Source organism: Falco punctatus (assembly GCF_963210335.1).
Source record: "Falco punctatus genome assembly, chromosome: 8".
Classification (NCBI taxonomy): domain Eukaryota; kingdom Metazoa; phylum Chordata; class Aves; order Falconiformes; family Falconidae; genus Falco; species Falco punctatus.
In genome coordinates, this window is record NC_137588.1 from 6,087,755 (window position 1) to 6,109,045 (window position 21,291).

Sequence of the window (21,291 nt, forward strand, 5' to 3'; positions counted from 1 at the left end):
TCCAGTGTAAAATAACCAAATTTGCCAGACTGTGGGAAGCGAGACCGGCCTCTGGCACCCACTGTATCACTTTGCTCAGGACTTCATGCCTTCGCCTGTGGGCACCGTGGGAGAGCTCGGGGCGGGCGCAAAACAATCGCGACGAGGGTGGGATTCGAACCCACGCGTGCAGAGCACAATGGATTAGCAGTCCATCGCCTTCACCACTCGGCCACCTCGTCCTGCCCCTCGCCGCGCGCAGCCCCGCCCCTGCGCGCCGCCCGCCGGCCTCGCCCCGGCCCGCGCCGTCCTGGCCCCGGTGAGGGCGCGGCCCCGCCCGCCCTGCCACCGCCCTCTTAGCGCAGCCGGCAGCGCGTCAGTCTCATAATCTGAAGGTCCTGAGTTCGAGCCTCAGAGAGGGCAGGAGTTTTTGCCGCCGCGGTGGTTGAGCCTGATTACGGCAGGGCCCGACCGCTTTTTTGCCGGGTGGCATCGCCGCGGCAGGGAGCAGAGGATGTTGGTGTTATAGTTGAATTTAAACAAATAGAGTCCGAAATGGATTCACTAAATATTTATTAAGGCAGGAAAGCAAAAGCAGCGCTGGGCAGCCAGGGAATCGAAGGGCTCGCAAATTCAAGCAAGCTGAGCAGCTTTTTTTATCTTCACCGAGGTCGCTTCTGACATCTTCCGTACGCCCCTCTGCTGCTTCTCTTATCGTGGTTTCTTGTCAAACAGGACGTGCCCGTGTTTGGTGTAGCAAGATCACATTGTGGACAGGTCTCTTCTTGTTAAACAGGAAGTTCTCAAGACCACCACAATGGGTTCGTTCTTCTTGCTGAACTTGTTTGATCAGCAAATTACCCTTAGTTACTTATTACACTGGGGCGCGGGGTATGGAGGTGTGCCCACCGCACAGCCCCCTCACGCTGCTGCGGGGCTCAGCGGGGCAGCGAAACAGCGGCCAGCCTCCCACACCAAGCCAAACCAAAAAAAAAAAAAAGAATCAAAAAAATCAGCTCTGCCCTCTCTGAGGCTCGAACTCAGGACCTTCAGATTATGAGACTGACGCGCTGCCGGCTGCGCTAAGAGGGCGGTGGCGGGTTAGGCCCGGGGCTGGGCCTCAGCGCGGCGGGTCGAGGCAGGGCGGCAGGGCCGGGTCGAGGCAGGGGCAGGGCCGGGGCAGGGCCGGGGCAGGGCGGCAGCAGGGCCGGGGCAGGGCCCCCCAGGGCGGCGGCAGGGCCGGGGCGAGGCCGGGGCAGGGCCCCCCAGGGCGGCAGCAGGCGGCTGTTAGCGAGGGGCGGGGCCACGCGCGGCGAGGGGCAGGACGAGGTGGCCGAGTGGTGAAGGCGATGGACTGCTAATCCATTGTGCTCTGCACGCGTGGGTTCGAATCCCACCCTCGTCGGGATAGCTTTTTGCTCGCGGTGCGGAAGAAATGGGGAAGAGCCCGAGCTGGGTTTGCGTGTCCTGCGGTTCAGGGGTTGGCTCAAGGTTCTGCCTGGCACACGGGGACCCTGGGCGCGACCCCCAGCCGAGTCAGAGCCCTGGGAGGTATCTGGTAGCAGGTGCCTTGTCCACCATGGCAACTGCATCCTCCCAAGGGGAAGAGGTCACCAGTCCCCAACCCCGCAGTAGCATTTAGCTTTAAAAAGGCAGTGACGGGGGGAAAACAAGGGGTAGAAGAAACTGAAGAAGCATCTGAAAGGGCAGCCAGGTCCTGGCATGGAAGTAAGTGGCTGGAAATCTCTTATCCAAGACTCATGTCAAAAACCCCACTCAGAAAGAGCTATTACTGCAGAAAATGCTGTTAAGCAGTAAGACAATAACCCTCTGGAATGGCAAAGCACAACCAGAAAGCAAACTGGGACAAATGAAGCATGAAGGCACCATGAAATGGATACCTAGGGGATTAAGGGCAGGGAAGGTGGGAAGGGATTTCCTTCAGAGGTGTCACTGAATGTGCCTGTTCACTTTCACTGCCAAAAAAAGAAAGAAAGAGCAAAAGGCAGCATGCAAATCCCATTTTGTATATGGTGGGAACCTGGAGAGGGAGAGGAAGGTGCCCCAGTCCCGTGTGGCCCAGAGCCCTGGTTAGCACTGGAATGCCTGGTGGTCCTGGGCAAACTGCTTGGAGAGGGACCCAAACAAAGAGCGAGTGGATCAGCTCCCTGCACTCCACCCCGGGGGAGGATTAACTCTCTCCTACAGCTAATCCCGGCCATCCAACAGGCCTGGGCACCCTGGGAAGGTAACTGAGATGCTTCCAGGTCCCTCCTGCCAGCCCTGCTAGGTATAAAAGCCTGGCGGGCCAGCTGCAGGCAGGGCAGCCATGCCGGGGGGACAGGTCCTGCCGCTGCCTGCAGGGCTTGCAGGTGCCGCAGGGCAGGGGCAGGCGTGGGACCAGGGTGGGAGGGATGCCTCGGTCATCACCGTGTCCAACGGGGGACCCTGGGGAGACTGGACCTGGCCGGACATGTGCCCCAAGGGCTCCTACGCCAGTGGCATCAGCTTCAAGGTGCAGCCTCTGTGGCAGTGCCCACGGCCAGTCCAGGGACCCCGTTCCTGTGGGGAGTTAACCCCCCACCTCTGTTCCCTCGCAGGTAGAGACACCCCAGGGGGTGATGGAGGGTGACACGGCATTGAACCGGATTCGGCTGCACTGCTCCCACAGCAAGAACCCCAGTGGTGGCTACATGGCTGAGCCCCAGAGTGGCAGGTGAGCCCCCCGCCCCCCCTGCCCTCTCCCTGTGGCTGGGGAGCCTTGTTCACTGCTGCCCCCAGCCCTGCAGGGCTTCAATCTCTCCTCCTCCCCTCCCACACCCCCAGCCTCACCACCCACCACCTCCTCTCTCCCCACCTAGATGGGGACACTGGTCAGAGGCCTGCTGGTGCCCCCATCGAGGGCGCCTGGTGGGCTTCGCTCTGCGGGTCCAGGCACCTCAGCGCGGGCTCCTGAGTGATGAAGTGGCTGCCACCAGTGCCCACTTTGCCTGCTCCAACGGGCACATCCTGGAGGGGCCAGGGTCCACCTGGGGCCAGTGGGGCAGCTGGAGCCCCCAGTGCCCCAGTGCAGTGTGCAGCATCCAGACACGGCAGGAGCCTGCGCGGGGGCTGAAGGGGGCTGACACAGCCCTGAATGATTTGTGTCTCTTCTGCTGTCTGTAACAAGCGCTGGAAACCCACTACAGGGCACCTGATCCTGTGACCCAGACCCACAGCAGAGCCTATCCATGGGGTCCCCCCCACCGGGAGATGTTTTAGCTCTGGTACCCTCAGGGGGCACCTTCCCCTCATCCCCATGCGCTCCATCATTGGTTATGTGCTGCTGCCAGCCCCCCAACACCTACCCCGCTTCCCAGAAATGTTTGCAAGTCCTTTCTGTGCCCACCCAGACTTCCAGATATTCCCCAGCATTTCCAGGACTGTTCTTGTCCTACTCTGAAATAAGCTTTCAGTAAAAGCATGCACCCAGACCGTGTCAGGGCGGCTTCGTCATTGGCAGGGGGCAAACTGGGGCAGAGAAACGGGGAGCTGTGGCTGGCCCTGCCAGGACATGGGGATGTGTCACCCACCGGGGGGTGTAACCGAAAAGTCGAAGCAGGACCCTTCTCAAAGGGCAAAAGGGTGGGAGCCTGCAGGCACTGGAGGAAATCCCGATGGGGACGCCAGGGTGCCCTGCTCAGGGCAGAGACCCCCAGCAATGCCCCCCAGCTTGGGGCAGAGAGGAAAAAAGCCCCCAGGCACAGGCACCACTGGGAGTCGAACCCAGGATCTCCTGTTTACTAGACAGGCGCTTTAACCAGCTAAGCCATGGCGCCCACCTGCCCCCCAGCCATGGGGTGCCCCATGGCCACAGGGTCTGCTACAGCCATGGCCATAGCCCAGCCCCTGTCCCCATCCTGCTGCCAGCCTGACACCAGCGTCACCCTGCAGGACCAATGGGCCAGGGTATACAGGGCTGGGACCCCAGGGATGAGGGACAATGCGGTGTGTCACACTAAGCTCCAAGCCCCAGCAACGGCAGGGAGTCCCTGGGGGATAAAAGTTGGTGGCTGGGTACCACATGGGCTCTGGGCGGGCTGGGTGGGAGCCCAGCGGCGGGTGCCCAAAAGAAGGGCTCGTCCGGGAGTTGAACCCGGGACCTCTCGCACCCTAAGCGAGAATCATACCCCTAGACCAACGAGCCGGGGTGCGCAGCTGCACGGGCACCCCCACCCTGTGCCGGGCACTGGGGGGCTGGGGGGGCACTGCTGCCCAGGGACCCCGCTGTCCCTGCAGCCACTGGGTGAGCACAGGCCCTGCCAGCAGCCCCTGGGCAGCGCAGCGGGGCTGAGCCGGTGTGCGGGGACGCACTGGCCACCCCGGACATGCCCCCCCTCCCAGGAAAGCGGGGTGCCCAGGGGGACCGGGGGGTGCCCAGGGCGGGGGCAGGTATCCCCCTTGGGTGCTGGGGTGCGGGGCTGTGATGGCCGAGTGGTGAAGGCGTTGGACTCGAAATCCAATAGGGTCTCCCTGCGCAGGTTCGAATCCTGCTCACAGCGAGAGATTTTGCTCACTGCTGTGGGAGCGGGACTGAGGTGAGCGGGTATGGAAGGTCCCCAGCCCTGCACCTCGCCTTCTTCCTGGGAAGGTGCTCCTGGACCAGGGAACCCACTCTCTGGCAGCCCCGGGAACAGTAAGGCAATGTAAGGAAGGGAGCCATCAACCACTTGCCCTGGGGCCAGGTGACAAATCCTCCCCCCTGAGGAGGGACCAGCCAGAGAGGCTGAGCAGCCACAGCCATGGTGTGTCAGTTGTGGTTTATATCTCATATGCTTCTACCAGAGGGCTGTGGGCCAGCTGGGAGCCACAGCAAGCTCAGGGCTGTGGGGCCAAGGGGGAGGGCTGGGGAGCCCAGTGCAGGCTTGGGGTACTGTTCCACTTTCCCAGTGCAGGCTTGGGGTACACTTCTATCTCCAGGTGCAGGAGGACCTGGGTCCAACACCCAGAGGGGTTTGTCCTTTGGGCAAAGCCTGCCCTGCTTTTGTCTGGGAAGCAAAGAGCTCATTTGGGGTCAGCTGTTGGATTTTGTCCCTTGTTCCTCCCCGACAGTCACTGCAGTTTTGGGCAGGGTGATTGAGGCAGCTCCCTTCTCTTCGGGGTCCTGGCATGGGGTGTGGGCACCCGCTGCTGCCCCCACAATGGGCCAGCCCCCCGGGTTTTTCTGGGGGGCTCTGCCAGCCCGGCAGCCGGCAGGGAGGGGGCTCTGGTGAGGCAAAAAGGACATGGAGATGCTGGGGGTCGATCCCAGGGCCTCTTGCATGCAAAGCAAGCGCTCTCCCGCTGAGCTACATCCCCCCACATAGGGAAGGGCTGTGCCCCGTGATCCCTGCTGACCCCCGGGGGCCAGCTGCCCCCACAGCTACTGGGGCCAGGACAGTTACGTGCTGTGGCCACCTCCAAACACCGGCCCCCATATCGTGGGCACGGTACAACGAATTTCTGTGCTCCAGGCTGTACCAAGGGCAACAGGCAGCATCAGCCACCACCACCAACCCCCAAAACTGTGGGGCACAGAGGCTGAGGTTGCAGCATGTTGCACACCCCGGCTCGTTGGTCTAGGGGTATGATTCTCGCTTCGGGTGCGAGAGGTCCCGGGTTCAACTCCCGGACGAGCCCTTCTTTTGGGCACCCAGCCTCCCTGGTGGCACATGGGGCTGTGGCATAACCAGGGTGAGGGCAGAGGGGTTCGGTGCCATGTCCCGGCTGGATGTGTCCCCGTAGGCTGGATGAACCCCTAAGATCCAACAGCAGCATGCCCTGAGGGTCTGTTTTTGGAGTGGGTAGAGTGGGCAGTGGGGCAGCCCTGGGGGGTGAGGGGACTTGTCCAGGCTCCCCACCCTGCCCAGCCATGGGGGATGTAGCTCAGCGGGAGAGCGCTTGCTTTGCATGCAAGAGGCCCTGGGTTCAACCCCCAGCATCTCCATGTCCTTTTTCCCCCAAAACCTGTTGCCTCCTTGGGGAATGCTGGAGGATGCTTCCCTTTGGCACCTGCCCTGCAGCGAGGCTCTCTGCTGCTCCTCGATTTTTTCCAGCCATTGGGAAATATCCCCAAAGCTCCCTTTTCCCAACCCCAGCACCTGTGGGTACTGCTGCAGCCAAGGTCTGTGCAGATGCCCCCACACCAGGGCTGGGGATATTTTTTCTCTGAAGGCAAACCCCACAGCAAAGCCGGGGTGTTCACGGGCCCGTGGGAAGACACCAGGGGCTGTGATGGCCGAGGGGTGAAGGCGTTGGACTTGAAATCCAATAGGGTTTCCCTGCGCAGGTTCGAATCCTGCTCACAGCGAGAGATTTTACCACAGCTGGTCGAGGCTGGGGGCCTCGGGCAGCCCCCTCTGACAGGAGCTTGATGGGTGGAGAGGGAGAAGGCAGGTGCTGGGCAGTGGTGGGACACTGGAGTCATAGACGACCTCCCCTTTTGGGCACCCACCGCTGGGCTCAGCCCAGGCCCCGTAGGGATGGGGCACGGACAGGGTGACAGTGCCCAGCACAGCTCAGCTGCCAGGACAGTCCCACCATGGCCGGTAGCGAGGTGCTGCTCCGTGCCCCGTGGGCTGAGACACGGCTCAGCCGTGGCCAGGGCTTGTCCCCTCCCAGCTGGGAAGGGGTGTTGGGGACAGCAGAAGGGGGATGTGCTGCCACCCCATCCCCACTGGGCAGCTCTGGCCAGGGGCACAGCCACATAGCTGGCAAGGGAAGCAGCCACCGGGATTCAGGAAGCTGGGAGGAGAAACCCTGGCAGGATAGGGACATCAGCCTTGGGATGTCCCATGCAGCAGGAAAGGGGATGTTTCTTACGGATACTTCCAGGGGGGAAAAAAAGGACATGGAGATGCTGGGGGTTGAACCCAGGGCCTCTTACATGCGAAGCAAGTGCTCTTCCGCTGAGCTACATCCCCCTGCCAGGGGGCTGCCAGCACCTGGGTGTCCAGTTGCACATCCTGGTCCTCTTACCCCCCATGGCTTTTGGAGCCAGGGCAGTTCTGGCCCATGCACATATCCCAGAGTCAACCCCACAGCCAGGGCACACCAAGGGACACCTCCCAGCTGGGAACATCCATCAAGACCAGAATGAACTTCCTCAGGCCTCATCACACCCCAACCAGTTCACTTTGCTCAGGAGCTTAAGGAGGAATCCCTGCCATTTGTAGCACCCTGGCTCGTTGGTCTAGGGGTATGATTCTCGCTTCGGGTGCGAGAGGTCCCGGGTTCAACTCCCGGACGAGCCCTTCTTTTGGGCACCCACCCTCCCCGGTGGGTGCGCATGACCCTGGCTGGCGGTGGGACCATGGCCTGGGTGCTGGGAGGGCGCCGGTGCCTGATGCAGCAGGGATGGGCAGAGTGTTTTGGGTGGGCACATCCCGAAGCCAGGATGAAAGCCCTTAGAAGCAGCAATGGGCATGGTGGAGCTCAGCCCCGATGGTCTGGTTTGGGACCCTGGGGACCCTGGGGTCCGAGTGGGTGAGCAGAGGCCCCCACCCTGCCCGGACATGGGGGATGTAGCTCAGCGGGAGAGCGCTTGCTTTGCATGCAAGAGGCCCTGGGTTCAACCCCCAGCATCTCCATGTCCTTTTTGCCTCACCAGAGCCCCCTCCCTGCCGGCTGCCAGGCTGGCAGAGCCCCCCAGGCCCCCTCGAAAATCCCTGGGTGCCTGCGGGCACGGCTGTGCTGGGGGTGCTTCCCGGCAGGTGCTGCCTGCAGGGAATGCCGGGGTCCCTTCCCCCCCCCGTGCCCGGGCACTGCAGGGTGTGGGGGCACCTTGTGCCCCTTGCACGGGGTCTTGGGGCATCTCTTGGTGTGAATCTTGGTGGTGGTGGGAGCATCTGTTGGGTAGTGGGGCAGTGGGTGCCCAAAAGAAGGGCTCGTCCGGGAGTTGAACCCGGGACCTCTCGCACCCTAAGCGAGAATCATACCCCTAGACCAACGAGCCGGGGTGCGCAGCTGCACGGGCACCCCCGCCCTGTGCCGGGCACTGGGGGGCTGGGGGGGCACTGCTGCCCAGGGACCCCGCTGTCCCTGCAGCCACTGGGTGCGCACAGGCCCTGCCAGCAGCCCCTGGGCAGCGCAGCGGGGCTGAGCCGGTGTGCGGGGACGCACTGGCCACCCCGGACATGCCCCCCCCTCCCAGGAAAGCGGGGTGCCCGGGGGGACCGGGGGGTGCCCAGGGCGGGGGCAGATGTCCCCCCCCAGCTGTTGAGGCATGGGGCTGTGATGGCCGAGTGGTGAAGGCGTTGGACTAGAAATCCAATAGGGTCTCCCTGCGCAGGTTCAAATCCTGCTCACAGCGAGAGATTTTACCCACTGCCCCAGTGCCCTGGGTCCTGGGGCGCCCACACGCGGGTCCTGGCGCAGATGAGCTGGGAGGGTGAGGGGAGCCAGGGCAGCCCCAGCCCTGCGCTTCTCCCTGTTGAGCAGGTCCTGCAGGAGGGAACCTGCTCCCTGGCTGATGCCCCAGGCTGGGGCTGCCATAGCCCTGGCACAGGTTCCCCCAGGATTTTCCAGCTGTTGCAGACCCGGGAGAGCTGAGGCAGCAGCCTTAGAGGGGGTGCGATGGGGAGGTGGGCAGCATTTTGCTGACACGGCAGGCAGCTCCTCATCATGGCCCTGTGCCACATGCCTGGAAGCTTGGGGAAGCGATGGCCAGTGAGTGAAGGGGAGGGAGGGACACACGTGGCCTTTGTGGTGCCATGGCCAGGGGGGCAAGATCTGTGCTGGGTGCCAGCTGCGCGCCCAACAGATGCTCCCACCACCACCAAGATTCACACAAAGAGACGCCCCAAGACCCCGCGCAAGGGGCACAAGGTGCCCCCACACCCTGCAGTGCCCGGGCACGAGGGGGGAAAGGGACCTCGGCATTCCCTGCAGGCAGCGCGTGCCGGGAAGCACCCCCAGCGCAGCCGTGCCCACAGGCACCCAGGGATTTTCAAGGGGGTTGGGGGGCTCTGCCAGCCCGGCAGCCGGCAGGGAGGGGGCTCTGGTGAGGTAAAAAAAGGACATGGAGATGCTGGGGGTCGATCCCAGGGCCTCTTGCATGCAAAGCAAGCGCTCTCCCGCTGAGCTACATCCCCCATGTCCGGGCAGGGTGGGGGCCTCTGCTCACCCACTTGGACACCAGGTCCCAAACCAGACCATCGGGGCTGAGCTCCACCATGCCCATTGCTGCTTCTAAGGGCTTTCATCCTGGCTTCGGGATGTGCCCACCCAAAACACTCTGCCCATCCCTGCTGCATCAGGCACCGGCGCCCTCCCAGCACCCAGGCCATGGTCCCACCGCCAGCCAGGGTCATGCGCACCCACCGGGGAGGGTGGGTGCCCAAAAGAAGGGCTCGTCCGGGAGTTGAACCCGGGACCTCTTGCACCCAAAGCGAGAATCATACCCCTAGACCAACGAGCCGGGTGGGGTGCAGCACTGTATTGCACCCCCAGCCCCTCTGCCCCACACACATTGGGGACTTGGGGGCACCTCAGGATGCATGTCCCTGGGCACGTGCTGGGAGCACGGAGGTCCCTCTGGCTGTGGCCACAGGACTTTAGTGCCCAGCATCTCCACATCCTACCTTCTTCGGGGGGCTTCCCCCTCAGAGCCATCTCCCAGCACCCTGCAGGTTTTGCAATGACCGCAGCTCTGCAGCATCGCCCACCACTCTTCTTCTTCCGTGGGGCACCCCCCAAAGGCAATGGCCTTCTCTGACCTGCCTTTCTCCTCACTCCCAGAAAATCCGTGTTGCTGTGTCCTTCTCCAGCCCCCGGAGCTGCTGAATGTGGGGTTTGGGGGGCTGCAGGCACCGGGTGTCCCTTGGGTGCTGCGGGCTGGTGAGTGGGTCAGGGTAGGGAAGGAGGTTCTGGGTAAGAGCAGGGGCATGATTTTTTGACACAGCCCCCAGGCAGAGCTGCCCACTGGGGTTGTCACCCCTTCTGTTCTGTGACCCCATCGGGGCTGAGCCTGGCACTGTGTGCCTGAAAGAAGGGATTGTCCCAGACTTGAAGACAGGACTGTGGCACCCTAAGCAAGAATCATACCCCTAGACCAACAAGCCGGGGTGCACAGCTGGCACCCAGCAGAGATCCTGCCTGCCGTGACTCTCCCTCCCCTCTGCTTGACAGCCATCGCCTCCCCCAGCTCCCCAGGCATGTGGCACAGGGCCATGATGAGGAGCTGCCTGCCGTGTCAGCAAAATGCTGCCCACCTCCCCATCGCACCCCCTCTAAGGCTGCTGCCTCAGCTCTCCCGGGTCTGCAACAGCTGGAAAATCCTGGGGGAACCTGTGCCAGGGCTATGGCAGCCCCAGCCTGGGGCATCAGCCAGGGAGCAGGTTCCCTCCTGCAGAACCTGCTCAACAGGGAGAAGCGCAGGGCTGGGGCTGCCCTGGCTCCCCTCACCCTCCCAGCTCATCTGCGCCAGGACCCGCGTGTGGGCGCCCCAGGACCCAGGGCACTGGGGCAGTGGGTAAAATCTCTCGCTGTGAGCAGGATTCGAACCTGCGCAGGGAGACCCTATTGGATTTCTAGTCCAACGCCTTCACCACTCGGCCATCACAGCCCCATGCCTCAACAGCTGGGGGGGGGACACCTGCCCCCGCCCTGGGCACCCCCCGGTCCCCCCGGGCACCCCGCTTTCCTGGGAGGGGGGGGGCATGTCCGGGGTGGCCAGTGCGTCCCCGCACACCGGCTCAGCCCCGCTGCGCTGCCCAGGGGCTGCTGGCAGGGCCTGTGCGCACCCAGTGGCTGCAGGGACAGCGGGGTCCCTGGGCAGCAGTGCCCCCCCAGCCCCCCAGTGCCCGGCACAGGGTGGGGGTGCCCGTGCAGCTGCGCACCCCGGCTCGTTGGTCTAGGGGTATGATTCTCGCTTAGGGTGCGAGAGGTCCCGGGTTCAACTCCCGGACGAGCCCTTCTTTTGGGCACCCACCACCAGGATCTGCCCCCCATTAGGATATGGCATGGACGGGCTGACATCCCCAGTGGGTAGCACTGCACGGGGCCGGCCTCCATATAACCATGTCCCATCTGCCCCACTGCTGACCTCCCCATCCTGCCCCCATCAACTGCCCAGGGCGCACGAGGGACACCCGGTGCCTGCAGCCTCCTGAACCCCACACTCAGTGGCTCCGGGGGCTGGGAAAGACACAGCGATGGGGATACCATCCCAGGTAGGAGGCTATTTCAGGGGGATGTAGCTCAGCGGGAGAGCGCTTGCTTTGCATGCAAGAGGCCCTGGGTTCAACCCCCAGCATCTCCATGTCCTTTTTGCCTCACCAGAGCCCCCTCCCTGCCAGCTGCCGGGCTGGCAGAGCCCCCCAGGGCCCCCCGAAAATCCCTGGGTGCCTGCGGGCACGGCTGTGCTGGGGGTGCTTCCTGGCACGCGCTGCCTGCAGGGAATGCCGGGGTCCCTTTCCCCTCGTGCCCGGGCACTGCAGGGTGTGGGGGCACCTTGTGCCCCTTGCGCGGGGTCTTGGGGCGTCTCTTGGTGTGAATCTTGGTGGTGGTGGGAACATCTGTTGGGTAGTGGGGCGGTGGGTGCCCAAAAGAAGGGCTCGTCCGGGAGTTGAACCCGGGACCTCTCGCACCCTAAGCGAGAATCATACCCCTAGACCAACGAGCCGGGGTGCGCAGCTGCACGGGCACCCCCACCCTGTGCCGGGCACTGGGGGGCTGGGGGGGCACTGCTGCCCAGGGACCCCGCTGTCCCTGCAGCCACTGGGTGCGCACAGGCCCTGCCAGCAGCCCCTGGGCAGCGCAGCGGGGCTGAGCCGGTGTGCGGGGACGCACTGGCCACCCCGGACATGCCCCTCCCTCCCAGGAAAGCGGGGTGCCCAGGGGGACCGGAGGGATTTTGAGGTCAAAGAAAGGGGAGCCAGCATTGCACCGCGAGCCCCACATGCTCCAGGCTGGGGCTGTGATCGCCACGGAGCACCGGCTCCCCGTGGTCTTCCAGTTTTATCAGTCTTGGGATAGGAGGGAAATGGCATTTTCCTGGGATGCTGAGTGGACTTTCCTGCATCCCCCCATGCCACGTCTGCCGCAAGCTGGGGAACGTGATGGCCTGCGAGCAGAAGGGAGGGAGGGGACATGGGTTTGTCTGTGCAGTGCCAGGGCTGGGGGCACAGGATCTGTGCTGGGTGCTACCTCTGCACCCTGGCTCATTGGTCTAGGGGTATGATTCTTGCTTAGGGTGCACGAGGTCCCGGGTTCAACTCCCGGACAAGCCCTTCTTTTGGGCACCCACTACTGGGCTCAGGCCTGTGGGGACAAGGCACAGACGGGGTGACATCCCTGGCGGGCAGCAGCTCTGCTTGAGGGTGTGGTGCAGGGAGTGGGTGCGGTGATGGCAGGACAGCTGGAGCTCCTGCAGCAGTTACGGCTGCCAGACACAGCACAGCATCAGGCAGCCCCTCAGCCAGGGTCTGCATGCAGAAAACAATGCCCCGGCTCTGCCCCAGAACCTCCTTCCCCACCCTGACACACTCACCAGCCCGCAGCACCCAAGGGACACCCGGTGCCTGCAGCCCCCCAAACCCCACATTCAGCAGCTCCGGCGGCCAGGGAAGGATGGATTTTCTGGGAGTGAGGAGAAAGGCAGGTCAGAGAAGGCCATTGCCTTTGGGGGGTGCCCCATGGAAGAAGAAGAGTGGTGGGCGATGCTGCAGAGCTGTGGTCATTGCAAAACCTGCAGGGTGCTGGGAGATGGCTCTGAGGGGGAAACCCCCCGAAGAAGGTAGGATGTGGAGATGCTGGGCACTAAAGTCCCGTGGCCACAGCCAGAGGGACCTCCGTGCTCCCAGCACGTGCCCAGGGACATGCATCCTGAGGTGCCCCCAAGTCCCCAATGTGTGTGGGGCAGAGGGGCTGGGGGTGCAATACAGTACTGCACCCCACCCGGCTCGTTGGTCTAGGGGTATGATTCTCGCTTTGGGTGCAAGAGGTCCCGGGTTCAACTCCCGGACGAGCCCTTCTTTTGGGCACCCACCCTCCCCGGTGGGTGCGCATGACCCTGGCTGGCGGTGGGACCATGGCCTGGGTGCTGGGAGGGCGCCGGTGCCTGATGCAGCAGGGATGGGCAGAGTGTTTTGGGTGGGCACATCCCGAAGCCAGGATGAAAGCCCTTAGAAGCAGCAATGGGCATGGTGGAGCTCAGCCCCGATGGTCTGGTTTGGGACCCTGGGGACCCTGGGGTCCGAGTGGGTGAGCAGAGGCCCCCACCCTGCCCGGACATGGGGGATGTAGCTCAGCGGGAGAGCGCTTGCTTTGCATGCAAGAGGCCCTGGGTTCAACCCCCAGCATCTCCATGTCCTTTTTGCCTCACCAGAGCCCCCTCCCTGCCGGCTGCCAGGCTGGCAGAGCCCCCCAGGCCCCCTCGAAAATCCCTGGGTGCCTGCGGGCACGGCTGTGCTGGGGGTGCTTCCCGGCAGGTGCTGCCTGCAGGGAATGCCGGGGTCCCTTCCCCCCCCCGTGCCCGGGCACTGCAGGGTGTGGGGGCACCTTGTGCCCCTTGCACGGGGTCTTGGGGCATCTCTTGGTGTGAATCTTGGTGGTGGTGGGAGCATCTGTTGGGTAGTGGGGCAGTGGGTGCCCAAAAGAAGGGCTCGTCCGGGAGTTGAACCCGGGACCTCTCGCACCCTAAGCGAGAATCATACCCCTAGACCAACGAGCCGGGGTGCGCAGCTGCACGGGCACCCCCACCCTGTGCCGGGCACTGGGGGGCTGGGGGGGCACTGCTGCCCAGGGACCCCGCTGTCCCTGCAGCCACTGGGTGCGCACAGGCCCTGCCAGCAGCCCCTGGGCAGCGCAGCGGGGCTGAGCCGGTGTGCGGGGACGCACTGGCCACCCCGGACATGCCCCCCCCTCCCAGGAAAGCGGGGTGCCCGGGGGGACCGGGGGGTGCCCAGGGCGGGGGCAGATGTCCCCCCCCAGCTGTTGAGGCATGGGGCTGTGATGGCCGAGTGGTGAAGGCGTTGGACTAGAAATCCAATAGGGTCTCCCTGCGCAGGTTCAAATCCTGCTCACAGCGAGAGATTTTACCCACTGCCCCAGTGCCCTGGGTCCTGGGGCGCCCACACGCGGGTCCTGGCGCAGATGAGCTGGGAGGGTGAGGGGAGCCAGGGCAGCCCCAGCCCTGCGCTTCTCCCTGTTGAGCAGGTCCTGCAGGAGGGAACCTGCTCCCTGGCTGATGCCCCAGGCTGGGGCTGCCATAGCCCTGGCACAGGTTCCCCCAGGATTTTCCAGCTGTTGCAGACCCGGGAGAGCTGAGGCAGCAGCCTTAGAGGGGGTGCGATGGGGAGGTGGGCAGCATTTTGCTGACACGGCAGGCAGCTCCTCATCATGGCCCTGTGCCACATGCCTGGAAGCTTGGGGAAGCGATGGCCAGTGAGTGAAGGGGAGGGAGGGACACACGTGGCCTTTGTGGTGCCATGGCCAGGGGGGCAAGATCTGTGCTGGGTGCCAGCTGCGCGCCCAACAGATGCTCCCACCACCACCAAGATTCACACAAAGAGACGCCCCAAGACCCCGCGCAAGGGGCACAAGGTGCCCCCACACCCTGCAGTGCCCGGGCACGAGGGGGGAAAGGGACCTCGGCATTCCCTGCAGGCAGCGCGTGCCGGGAAGCACCCCCAGCGCAGCCGTGCCCACAGGCACCCAGGGATTTTCAAGGGGGCTGGGGGGCTCTGCCAGCCCGGCAGCCGGCAGGGAGGGGGCTCTGGTGAGGTAAAAAAAGGACATGGAGATGCTGGGGGTCGATCCCAGGGCCTCTTGCATGCAAAGCAAGCGCTCTCCCGCTGAGCTACATCCCCCATGTCCGGGCAGGGTGGGGGCCTCTGCTCACCCACTTGGACACCAGGTCCCAAACCAGACCATCGGGGCTGAGCTCCACCATGCCCATTGCTGCTTCTAAGGGCTTTCATCCTGGCTTCGGGATGTGCCCACCCAAAACACTCTGCCCATCCCTGCTGCATCAGGCACCGGCGCCCTCCCAGCACCCAGGCCATGGTCCCACCACCAGCCAGGGTCATGCACACCCACCGGGGAGGGTGGGTGCCCAAAAGAAGGGCTCGTCCGGGAGTTGAACCCGGGACCTCTTGCACCCAAAGCGAGAATCATACCCCTAGACCAACGAGCCGGGTGGGGTGCAGTACTGTATTGCACCCCCAGCCCCTCTGCCCCACACACATTGGGGACTTGGGGGCACCTCAGGATGCATGTCCCTGGGCACGTGCTGGGAGCACGGAGGTCCCTCTGGCTGTGGCCACAGGACTTTAGTGCCCAGCATCTCCACATCCTACCTTCTTCGGGGGGCTTCCCCCTCAGAGCCATCTCCCAGCACCCTGCAGGTTTTGCAATGACCGCAGCTCTGCAGCATCGCCCACCACTCTTCTTCTTCCGTGGGGCACCCCCCAAAGGCAATGGCCTTCTCTGACCTGCCTTTCTCCTCACTCCCAGAAAATCCGTGTTGCTGTGTCCTTCTCCAGCCCCCGGAGCTGCTGAATGTGGGGTTTGGGGGGCTGCAGGCACCGGGTGTCCCTTGGGTGCTGCGGGCTGGTGAGTGGGTCAGGGTAGGGAAGGAGGTTCTGGGTAAGAGCAGGGGCATGATTTTTTGACACAGCCCCCAGGCAGAGCTGCCCACTGGGGTTGTCACCCCTTCTGTTCTGTGACCCCATCGGGGCTGAGCCTGGCACTGTGTGCCTGAAAGAAGGGATTGTCCCAGACTTGAAGCCAGGACTGTGGCACCCTAAGCAAGAATCATACCCCTAGACCAACAAGCCGGGGTGCACAGCTGGCACCCAGCAGAGATCCTGCCTGCCGTGACTCTCCCTCCCCTCTGCTTGACAGCCATCGCCTCCCCCAGCTCCCCAGGCATGTGGCACGGGGCCATGATGAGGGGCTGCCTGCGTGTCAGCAAAATGCTGCCCACCTCCCCATCGCACCCCCTCTAAGGCTGCTGCCTCAGCTCTCCCGGGTCTGCAACAGCTGGAAAATCCTGGGGGAACCTGTGCCAGGGCTATGGCAGCCCCAGCCTGGGGCATCAGCCAGGGAGCAGGTTCCCTCCTGCAGAACCTGCTCAACAGGGAGAAGCGCAGGGCTGGGGCTGCCCTGGCTCCCCTCACCCTCCCAGCTCATCTGCGCCAGGACCCGCGTGTGGGCGCCCCAGGACCCAGGGCACTGGGGCAGTGGGTAAAATCTCTCGCTGTGAGCAGGATTCGAACCTGCGCAGGGAGACCCTATTGGATTTCTAGTCCAACGCCTTCACCACTCGGCCATCACAGCCCCATGCCTCAACACCTGGGGGGGGGACACCTGCCCCCGCCCTGGGCACCCCCCGGTCCCCCCGGGCACCCCGCTTTCCTGGGAGGGGGGGGCATGTCCGGGGTGGCCAGTGCGTCCCCGCACACCGGCTCAGCCCCGCTGCGCTGCCCAGGGGCTGCTGGCAGGGCCTGTGCGCACCCAGTGGCTGCAGGGACAGCAGGGTCCCTGGGCAGCAGTGCCCCCCCAGCCCCCCAGTGCCCGGCACAGGGTGGGGGTGCCCGTGCAGCTGCGCACCCCGGCTCGTTGGTCTAGGGGTATGATTCTCGCTTAGGGTGCGAGAGGTCCCGGGTTCAACTCCCGGACGAGCCCTTCTTTTGGGCACCCACCACCAGGATCTGCCCCCCATTAGGATATGGCATGGACGGGCTGACATCCCCAGTGGGTAGCACTGCACGGGGCCGGCCTCCATATAACCATGTCCCATCTGCCCCACTGCTGACCTCCCCATCCTGCCCCCATCAACTGCCCAGGGCGCACGAGGGACACCCGGTGCCTGCAGCCTCCTGAACCCCACACTCAGTGGCTCCGGGGGCTGGGAAAGACACAGCGATGGGGATACCATCCCAGGTAAGAGGCTATTTCAGGGGGATGTAGCTCAGCGGGAGAGCGCTTGCTTTGCATGCAAGAGGCCCTGGGTTCAACCCCCAGCATCTCCATGTCCTTTTTACCTCACCAGAGCCCCCTCCCTGCCAGCTGCCAGGCTGGCAGAGCCCCCCAGGGCCCCCCGAAAATCCCTGGGTGCCTGCGGGCACGGCTGTGCTGGGGGTGCTTCCTGGCACGCGCTGCCTGCAGGGAATGCCGGGGTCCCTTTCCCCTCGTGCCCGGGCACTGCAGGGTGTGGGGGCACCTTGTGCCCCTTGCGCGGGGTCTTGGGGCGTCTCTTGGTGTGAATCTTGGTGGTGGTGGGAACATCTGTTGGGTAGTGGGGCGGTGGGTGCCCAAAAGAAGGGCTCGTCCGGCAGTTGAACCCGGGACCTCTCGCACCCTAAGCGAGAATCATACCCCTAGACCAACGAGCCGGGGTGCGCAGCTGCACGGGCACCCCCACCCTGTGCCGGGCACTGGGGGGCTGGGGGGGCACTGCTGCCCAGGGACCCCGCTGTCCCTGCAGCCACTGGGTGCGCACAGGCCCTGCCAGCAGCCCCTGGGCAGCGCAGCGGGGCTGAGCCGGTGTGCGGGGACGCACTGGCCACCCCGGACATGCCCCCCCCTCCCAGGAAAGCGGGGTGCCCAGGGGGACCGGAGGGATTTTGAGGTCAAAGAAAGGGGAGCCAGCATTGCACCGCGAGCCCCACATGCTCCAGGCTGGGGCTGTGATCGCCACGGAGCACCGGCTCCCCGTGGTCTTCCAGTTTTATCAGTCTTGGGATAGGAGGGAAATGGCATTTTCCTGGGATGCTGAGTGGACTTTCCTGCATCCCCCCATGCCACGTCTGCCGCAAGCTGGGGAACGTGATGGCCTGCGAGCAGAAGGGAGGGAGGGGACATGGGTTTGTCTGTGCAGTGCCAGGGCTGGGGGCACAGGATCTGTGCTGGGTGCTACCTCTGCACCCTGGCTCATTGGTCTAGGGGTATGATTCTTGCTTAGGGTGCACGAGGTCCCGGGTTCAACTCCCGGACAAGCCCTTCTTTTGGGCACCCACTACTGGGCTCAGGCCTGTGGGGACAAGGCACAGACGGGGTGACATCCCTGGCGGGCAGCAGCTCTGCTTGAGGGTGTGGTGCAGGGAGTGGGTGCGGTGATGGCAGGACAGCTGGAGCTCCTGCAGCAGTTACGGCTGCCAGACACAGCACAGCATCAGGCAGCCCCTCAGCCAGGGTCTGCATGCAGAAAACAATGCCCCGGCTCTGCCCCAGAACCTCCTTCCCCACCCTGACACACTCACCAGCCCGCAGCACCCAAGGGACACCCGGTGCCTGCAGCCCCCCAAACCCCACATTCAGCAGCTCCGGCGGCCAGGGAAGGATGGATTTTCTGGGAGTGAGGAGAAAGGCAGGTCAGAGAAGGCCATTGCCTTTGGGGGGTGCCCCATGGAAGAAGAAGAGTGGTGGGCGATGCTGCAGAGCTGTGGTCATTGCAAAACCTGCAGGGTGCTGGGAGATGGCTCTGAGGGGGAAACCCCCCGAAGAAGGTAGGATGTGGAGATGCTGGGCACTAAAGTCCCGTGGCCACAGCCAGAGGGACCTCCGTGCTCCCAGCACGTGCCCAGGGACATGCATCCTGAGGTGCCCCCAAGTCCCCAATGTGTGTGGGGCAGAGGGGCTGGGGGTGCAATACAGTACTGCACCCCACCCGGCTCGTTGGTCTAGGGGTATGATTCTCGCTTTGGGTGCAAGAGGTCCCGGGTTCAACTCCCGGACGAGCCCTTCTTTTGGGCGCCCACCCTCCCCGGTGGGTGCGCATGACCCTGGCTGGTGGTGGGACCATGGCCTGGGTGCTGGGAGGGCGCCGGTGCCTGATGCAGCAGGGATGGGCAGAGTGTTTTGGGTGGGCACATCCCGAAGCCAGGATGAAAGCCCTTAGAAGCAGCAATGGGCATGGTGGAGCTCAGCCCCGATGGTCTGGTTTGGGACCCTGGGGACCCTGGTGTCCAAGCGGGTGAGCAGAGGCCCCCACCCTGCCCGGACATGGGGGATGTAGCTCAGCGGGAGAGCGCTTGCTTTGCATGCAAGAGGCCCTGGGATCGACCCCCAGCATCTCCATGTCCTTTTTGCCTCACCAGAGCCCCCTCCCTGCCGGCTGCCGGGCTGGCAGAGCCCCCCAGGCCCCCTCAAAAATCCCTGGGTGCCTGCGGGCATGGCTGCGCTGGGGGTGCTTCCTGGCACGCGCTGCCTGCAGGGAATGCCGAGGTCCCTTTCCCCCCTCGTGCCCGGGCACTGCAGGGTGTGGGGGCACCTTGTGCCCCTTGCGCGGGGTCTTGGGGCGTCTCTTTGTGTGAATCTTGGTGGTGGTGGGAGCATCTGTTGGGCGCGCAGCTGGCACCCAGCACAGATCTTGCCCCCCTGGCCATGGCACCACAAAGGCCACGTGTGTCCCTCCCTCCCCTTCACTCACTGGCCATCGCTTCCCCAAGCTTCCAGGCATGTGGCACAGGGCCATGATGAGGAGCTGCCTGCCGTGTCAGCAAAATGCTGCCCACCTCCCCATCGCACCCCCTCTAAGGCTGCTGCCTCAGCTCTCCCGGGTCTGCAACAGCTGGAAAATCCTGGGGGAACCTGTGCCAGGGCTATGGCAGCCCCAGCCTGGGGCATCAGCCAGGGAGCAGGTTCCCTCCTGCAGGACCTGCTCAACAGGGAGAAGCGCAGGGCTGGGGCTGCCCTGGCTCCCCTCACCCTCCCAGCTCATCTGCGCCAGGACCCGCGTGTGGGCGCCCCAGGACCCAGGGCACTGGGGCAGTGGGTAAAATCTCTCGCTGTGAGCAGGATTCGAACCTGCGCAGGGAGACCCTATTGGATTTCTAGTCCAACGCCTTCACCACTCGGCCATCACAGCCCCATGCCTCAACAGCTGGGGGGGGACATCTGCCCCCGCCCTGGGCACCCCCCGGTCCCCCCGGGCACCCCGCTTTCCTGGGAGGGGGGGGCATGTCCGGGGTGGCCAGTGCGTCCCCGCACACCGGCTCAGCCCCGCTGCGCTGCCCAGGGGCTGCTGGCAGGGCCTGTGCGCACCCAGTGGCTGCAGGGACAGCGGGGTCCCTGGGCAGCAGTGCCCCCCCAGCCCCCCAGTGCCCGGCACAGGGTGGGGGTGCCCGTGCAGCTGCGCACCCCGGCTCGTTGGTCTAGGGGTATGATTCTCGCTTAGGGTGCGAGAGGTCCCGGGTTCAACTCCCGGACGAGCCCTTCTTTTGGGCACCCACCGCCCCACTACCCAACAGATGTTCCCACCACCACCAAGATTCACACCAAGAGACGCCCCAAGACCCCGCGCAAGGGGCACAAGGTGCCCCCACACCCTGCAGTGCCCGGGCACAGGGGGAAAGGGACCCTGGCATTCCCTGCAGGCAGCGCGTGCCAGGAAGCACCCCCAGCGCAGCCGTGCCCGCAGGCACCCAGGGATTTTTGAGGGGGCCCTGGGGGGCTCTGCCAGCCCGGCAGCCGGCAGGGAGGGGGCTCTGGTGAGGCAAAAAGGACATGGAGATGCTGGGGGTTGAACCCAGGGCCTCTTGCATGCAAAGCAAGCGCTCTCCCGCTGAGCTACATCCCCCTGAAATAGCCTCCTACCTGGGATGGTATCCCCATCGCTGTGTCTTTCCCAGCCCCCGGAGCCACTGAGTGTGGGGTTCAGGAGGCTGCAGGCACCGGGTGTCCCTCGTGCGCCCTGGGCAGTTGATGGGGGCAGGATGGGGAGGTCAGCAGTGGGGCAGATGGGACATGGTTATATGGAGGCCGGCCCCGTGCAGTGCTACCCACTGGGGATGTCAGCCCGTCCATGCCATATCCTAATGGGGGGCAGATCCTGGTGGTGGGTGCCCAAAAGAAGGGCTCGTCCGGGAGTTGAACCCGGGACCTCTCGCACCCTAAGCGAGAATCATACCCCTAGACCAACGAGCCGGGGTGCGCAGGTGGCACCAGTGCCGATCCATCCCCTGGCCCCCATCAACCCTGCCCCAGCCCTGCCTGCGCTGCCAGCACAGGTGCCAGGGAGAGCACTTAGTTCCCAGCACCCAGGAGCTTCCGCTGACTGGGGTCACCAGTATCCCCTGTGGACGATCCCAGTTGGGCACTGGCACGGCAGAGGGTGCTGTGGGATGTTTTGCCCTCACCGTTTCAGCCTTCCTGCTGGGTGGCAATGGCGATGGCCAAGCAGGTCACTGTCCCTTCTGCAGTGTCAGGGTTGGGCCAGGCTGGGAGGAGGTAAATGGAGCTGGGTGGGCGTGGGTGTCATCAGTGCCCGCTGCACTGGGGAGCTGCTCTTGGCTACTTTCCTCCTTGGTGTGTCTCATGCATCTCTCAAAAAACTGGAGACTTTGGGGG

General features: G+C 64.3%; 1 protein-coding gene across 1 annotated transcript; it reads left to right on the forward strand.

The window, feature by feature from the left end:
• The first annotated feature begins 36 nt into the window (after window positions 1-36).
• Window positions 37-8,904, forward strand: LOC308068640 (vitelline membrane outer layer protein 1 homolog). The gene is made up of 3 exons (XM_080399580.1): window positions 37-1,707; window positions 2,580-2,695; window positions 2,841-8,904. The coding sequence occupies exons 1-3, from the start codon at window positions 1,702-1,704 to the stop codon at window positions 3,142-3,144; spliced, it is 426 nt and encodes a 141-aa protein (XP_080255706.1). The 5' UTR covers window positions 37-1,701; the 3' UTR covers window positions 3,145-8,904.
• Window positions 8,905-21,291: the final 12,387 nt, after the last annotated feature.